At 35.7% G+C, this 6,695-nt stretch overlaps 1 protein-coding gene across 1 annotated transcript; it reads left to right on the top strand.

Annotated features, from left to right (window-relative positions):
• Nucleotides 1-2,827: 2,827 nt before the first annotated feature.
• Nucleotides 2,828-3,706, top strand: LOC131642580 (uncharacterized). The gene is made up of 4 exons (XM_058912815.1): nt 2,828-3,062; nt 3,179-3,385; nt 3,503-3,573; nt 3,662-3,706. The coding sequence occupies exons 1-4, from the start codon at nt 2,828-2,830 to the stop codon at nt 3,704-3,706; spliced, it is 558 nt and encodes a 185-aa protein (XP_058768798.1).
• Nucleotides 3,707-6,695: the final 2,989 nt, after the last annotated feature.

Genomic DNA, 6,695 nt, shown 5'->3' with positions numbered 1-6,695 from the left:
GAGATTCTGATATTCCAGCTGCAGAATATGAAGATGCTTCTATGCAAGAAGCAGATGTAGAAGATCATGTTGCTGAATCAGTTCCTGTTGAGGAAATCCCTGCAAATGATCTGTCAATGGAAGCTGCTGATCAAAATGCCATCCCATTGGATAGAAGCTGTGAAGCTTCTTCTGATGAACCTTCCCGTCTTGTAAAGACTCTGGAAGTTCTTCAGAAGAACCAGGATGAGCAAAGCTCAATCAATGCTGAGTTTAGAGCTTTCATAGAGAAGCAGAATGAGCACAACAATGGGGTTCAAGAGATGCTGGCCAAGATCTTGTCAAGGCTAGGGTCATCTTAGATTGAGTCTTAGTTGTTTTGTTTTTGTTTTTGCTGCATCTGTTTTTGTGCATCTGGTCTTCCTTCTCTTCGTGTACTTCTGTACTTGTCTGTTTGAACTTCAATGAAAATCATCCTTTTCTTCCGTGTATTTCTTTTTGTTTTTATCTGAATCTTTTATGTTTTTGATGATATGACAAAAAGGGGGAGAAATATGTGATAAATGATTTGATTTAATCAGTTGCTTTACTAACAGAACTTGCAAAGTTCTATGCTTTAAGTTGTGTTGTTGCAGGAATTGAAGATTCAAGATCAACATTAGAAGCAACAAGATGAATCAAGTTCTTGGATTCTTGAAGCAAGTTGAGTGCTATGAAGCTTCAGAATCAGAATCAGAAGCAAGAAGGAAGAATGTTCAGATATTCTGATGATAGAATATGATCTGAAACATTATGTCTATTTGTTCTGACACATTCTATATGGCTCTGATACATATTATGTGTTCTGAAACATATTCTATGTTCTGACTCATTCATGCTGACTTTTGTTGTTTAGTTTTGTTCTGTAACATTTCAGGATGTAGAGATGCTCTGATGATGCTCTGGTACATTCAACAATGTTCTGATACAATCTAGCATGAAGTGATGTAAGAAGAAATTCAAGCTCTGAAGCTGTCCCAATGGAAGCAAGAATCAGAAGCTGTGGATGTTCTGAAGATCAAAGAAATTCAAGTTCTGAAGCTGTCCGATGGAAGCAGGAATCAGAAGCTGTGAATGTTCTGAGGATCTAAAGAAATTCAATGTTCTGAAGTTGTCCTATGGAAGCAGAAATCAGAAGTCATGAATGTTCTGAAGATCAAGCACTGTGAACGTCTCTACTGAAATACTCAGGGAAGTCTTTTATTTATAAAATTCTTCTAGTATTAATTTCAGGGGGAGATTATTCATCTCAGGGGGAGATTGTCAATCTCAGGGGGAGACATATTCACATGCTTATGCTATAGTTGTGTAATTTGTCTTTAGCTGTCTGCTCTTTCTGATCGCAAATTCATATCATTTATATATGTTGTTGTCATCATCAAAAAGGGGGAGATTGTTAGAACAAGATTTGTTCTGATCAATATTCTTAGTTTTGATGATAACAAAGATATGAATTTTGTGTGAGATAATGTGGTACTCTAATACATTGCAATTTCCCTTTCAGGAAATATATAAAGAGTATGCACAAATCAGCGCTCAGAAGCTTTGACTCAGAAGGTTCAGCATGCAACATCAGAACATGGTCTGGCAAGACATCAGAAGATGGTCAAAGCAGAATCAGAACATGGGTCTATGGAAGCATCAGAAGAACTTGAGATCAGAAGCAGAAGCATTGAAGTTCTCATGGTATCACGCTCAGAAGCACTTCAAGGTCAGAAGACAAGAAGATGCTATGCACCAAGCTGTTTGACTCTGATGATATTCAAACGTTGAAGTCACAAACATCAGATCAGAAGAAAGTACAGGTGGCAGGCTACGCTGACTGACAAAAGGAACGTTGAAAGCTATTAAAGGCAACGTCAGTAGACACAGCGTGAACAAGGCTCGAGGTAGTTGACAAAAGCGTGAAACATTAAATGCAATGCTGTACGGAATACGCAAAGCATTAAATGCTCCCAACGGTCATCTTCTCAAGTGCCTATAAATATGAAGTTCTGATGAGAAGCAAGGTTAATAATTCTGAAAGAACTTACTCTGAAAAACTTGCTGAAACGTTGTTCAACTAAAAGCTCAGAAACTTCATCTTCATCAAAGCTCACTACATTGCTGTTGTAATATATTAGTGAGATTAAGCTTAAACGTTAAGAGAAATATCACTGTTGTGATTATAGCTTTTCAGAAGCATTTGTAATACTCTTAGAATTGATTACATTAATTTGTAAGTAACTAGAGTGATCAAGTGTTGATCAGGATACTCTAGGAAGTCTTAGCTTGTGTCTAAGCAGTTGTAATTAGAGTGATCACGTGGTGGTCAGGATACTCTAAGAAAGTCTTAGCTTGTGTCTAAGCATTTGTTCCTAGAGTGATCAGGTTGTGATCAGGATACTCTAGAAGACTTAGCCGTGGGCTAAGTGGAAAACCATTGTAATCTGTTGCGATTAGTGGATTAAATCCTCAAGTGAGGTAAATCACTCTGTGGGGGTGGACTGGAGTAGTTTAGTTAACAACGAACCAGGATAAAAATAACTGTGCAAATTGTTTTTATCGTTCAAGTTTTTAGACTACACTTATTCAAACCTCCCCCTTTCTAAGTGTTTTTCTATCCTTCAGACTCATTTTCTTGATAAAATCACATCCTGTGTGTCGCCAAGTCTGGATTAAACAACTGTCGTTTTTCTTTTGCAGGGACGGGTAATCAAGAGTTTTTGATCAAGGAGATGTTCAAGTCGATAACATGGCATAATTTTGAGATGGCGGAGATTGGAATAGGATTTGGAAAACTTCGGTGCCGGAGAGGTGTAAGACCTTCATGTGGCTGCTCAAGAATGACCGATTGCTTACAAATTTCAGCAAAAGTAGAAAAGGCCTGGGAAGTGTGGGGTGTAAGCTTTGTGGTAACGTTTGTGAAACTACAATTCATGCGATAAGAGATTGTAACAATTGTGTCTCGGTTCGGAAGAGCCTGGTGCCTAGTGATATTCATGGGGATTTCTTCAAAGTTTGTCTTGGTAATTGGATTAACATGAATCTCAACTACAGTGGCAGTAATAATTTAAACTAGAGCAATACCTGGATTATAGCTTACCATGCCTTTTGGTTGTGGAGAAACCTAGAGGAGCATAATGCAGACTATATGAGACCTATGGATCCTATAATGCAGATCTTGCAGAGAACAAATACTATAAGCAAGCAGTGTCTCTTTTCAAAACTAACAACAAAAATAATAGTGGAAATAAGTTCATAGTTTGGATACCTCCCACTAGCAGAATGATAAAACTTAATACTGATGGAGCTTGCAATACGAATGTTGCTGGTTGTGGAGGTGTCTTACGTGATCACAATGACATTTGGAAAGGGGATTCTCCAAGTTTGTCAGCAATTATATTGCATTAATGGCTGAGTTTTGGGGTGTCATAAAAGGGTTAAAGCTTTTAAAAAATATAGGCTTCAGTTATTTGGAATTTCAATGTTGATTCCTTGATAGTTGTTCAAACCATTAAAGATATAAAGGTGGGAACAATTGAGTGTGTTGCTATCTTTCGGCGAATAATGGATGTTTTGTCCACTTTTGAAGTCGTAGTGATCTCTCACGTGTATCGGAATTCAAATTCCTGTGCTGATTGTGTTTAACTACTATTTGTAGATAAATTTGAAAGTAGGAAGAATTGTTAAGGAGAAAGATTTGTAGTGAGAAGATAAATAAAAGTAAATAGTAACACGTATTTCCATTTTTAAATAAGTAAATTAAAAGTGCATACTATTAGTATTTAGCCTTACATAATCAAAACAATGAATGTGTTCAAATTTGTTTGCTATGATATTGTTTATTGTTGGTTATGCTTTTTTGAAGCACGAAGATAATTTCAAGCATAAAAGATTGTCTACTAGGTTTAGGGTGGGGAAGTGAAGAGTAGACTATTACCAAACTTTTATTCTCAGCACCAATTAGAATTAGACAATCAATATTTTGAACCAATTACAAATTGACAACATTTATACCATTTTAATCCTACTTTAATTTGTTTCTTTCACTCATTTTCTCTCTTTCCTTCCTTTCAAACATTATTCCCACTTTATTTTATTCTGATCAATACCTAGCAAAGTAATTTTGAGTAAATTAAATGCTGTTGGGACTATAATAGAAGTTTGGTTAAGGCAACACTAATTATTGGGTCTAATTAAATTTCTTTCCTACTTACTTTTCTTCATGAATTATGAAAAGCAAGCAATTTTGAGTAAATTAAATGCTGTTGGGACTATATTAGAAGTTTGGTTAAGGCAACACTAATTATTGGGTCTAATTAAATTTCTTTCCTACTTACTTTTCTTCATGAATTATGAAAAGCAAGCAGTATTATGAAAATTAATTTAATGATTTTTTTCTCTAGTGTTGTTTTTAATGAATGGAGTATGTAAGAAATACATTTTGAGACATTAGTTTGGTGGTATTAGAATCTATAAATATAAAAATATTTAGAATATATATTTTAAAAATTATTAGAAGAATTATGAAGAGATAGCATTATATGATTAAACAAAAGGTACATGGTTTTTTGCCTTATTATAAAAAACAATGAATGTTTTGTGATCCAATTTACCGCCTACTCCATAATCTAAGGTTCAAATAATTTGTGAGAGCTCAAACTTAAGAGGGCCACAATTATTAAAAGTGTTAAATGTATTTTTAATTTCTATAAAATATCATTGTTTTTGTCACTATAAAAGTAATGACATTGTTTTGGTCTCTACAAAATTATTATACACGTATTTTAGTCTTTATTTTTAAACCAATGTATATTTTTGAATGATTATTTTACAGACATATTTAAAATGTTTTAAAAAGTTTCTAGAAAAAAATCAAAATTTGATTTCTAATTTTAAATTTTTATTACTTTTATCATTATCTTTTTGTAATACTCTATCAATATGTGTCTAGAATCATATTAGCAGAATACTAATAACTGGTACTGAGTACATACAAAAGTCAGGAATAATGAAATAAGATGTATACATTTCAAAATCATCTCAAAGATGGATACAATTGATATGTCTACACAATGATAATAATACACAGCGGAAGAAAAGATCAGGCACAGTCTTCACGGCATCCGATCAAAATCTCTTGATCCAAGCATCTAGCAAAACTCGATCTTGCACGGTACCTGAAAAATAATAAGATGAATGAGGTGAGATTACTAAATCTCAGTGAGTTCCTCTATCTTATGGGTCCTCTCGGTTCTACAGGGTACATACATCAACTACAGATCAATGTCAGATCCTAAGGTTTCCTCACTATCCAGTACAGGAAAGCATGTCAACTTGTAGCACCAGGATTGAATGTCCACTGACCACCCGATTAGATATTCTGAGAACATATCACATGTTCAAATATTAGGTACATGTTTCCTCCAAAATAGGTCTTCCGGATTTACATGCCAACCTTCTGTCGGGAGCTACCCTCAAGGTCTGGTCTTTTGGGTTTATCTGCCTATCTGCTCTCGAAACAAGACCCCAAATCATACCTTTTTAATCTACATGGTAAGTAACTCATTTGACTATAGAGAACCATGGAATCGACATTGAATCGCATCTCACGATTCAACTCCTCCAATATCTCAGGGTCCGAATCTCACATAGAAATTCACCCTCAAGGAGATGACAAAAGAAGAAGGTGTGGCCCACATCTTCGGGAGTTCATCCCCGAAGAATAGCTCCTGAACTATAGAGCACGTCCCATTCCTGAGATCACACACTCGAGGAATGCCTGCAATATATGTGGCACAGGGGCATCCTTGGAAATACTTCACAAGAAATAGCCAACATATATGTAACATGCCTACTCGCTGTTACTATCCTTATGTCTGTTCTCTAACCCCTCGTCTCATACTTACTACACCATTAGATTGTAGGATTTTGAAAGTAATCGCTTGAATGGAAAAAGGAATGTCAGGTTAACATCCGTTCATATATCTTGGTTTAGGTATCCTAAGGTTCACCTTACCATATCCATACTTTATTGGTCGACGTACACAAGTTACACCAAGTTGTAGGACCTCCTCGCCTCTTGGTTCATATGGTTAGTTTCACAAGCTATAAGACCTCAACATTTTGGTGAACATGTCTAGCTTTGATTTCCATCACCGCTCATTCTATGATGCCTATAACCCACTTAAAGGAACACTTGGGCACCAAGTCCTTTAGAACGGTTAACCAATCAATTATCCGAGCATTATCCTTTAGTAATCAAGGTAAAAGAGTATTCACATGGATAGATTAGTACTTAAGAATATTCTAAGGTTGTGTAATATCAGGCATCTCGTAGCCCTTTCCGTTAGCTTTCCAATGCCTCCGACGGCGCCTAATTCTTAGTTACGGAAGTCCAGTTATGGTCAAAACAGTGAAGGGATGATTTTCTGTCAGGTGCAATCGATTTGCACTGGTGTGCAATCGATTGCTCACTGAACCAGAAGCGTAGAAAGTCAATTTTTCACAATGCAATCGATTTGCACTGGTGTGCAATCGATTGCTCGCTGAACCAGAGCCAAAAATGACATTTTTACTGCATAAGATCAGTTCTAACACATTCTAATCCATTCCAATATGAATCCTAACATGTAAAAGCAAATCAATACATGTATTATCACTTCAAGAACACATATTATACCATTAATGAAGCA

The sequence above is a fragment of the Vicia villosa genome, unplaced genomic scaffold (genome assembly GCF_029867415.1).
Source record: "Vicia villosa cultivar HV-30 ecotype Madison, WI unplaced genomic scaffold, Vvil1.0 ctg.005349F_1_1, whole genome shotgun sequence".
Taxonomy (NCBI): domain Eukaryota; kingdom Viridiplantae; phylum Streptophyta; class Magnoliopsida; order Fabales; family Fabaceae; genus Vicia; species Vicia villosa.
Note: the sequence above shows the minus strand (reverse complement) of the source record. Positions and strands in the feature narration are given on the sequence as shown.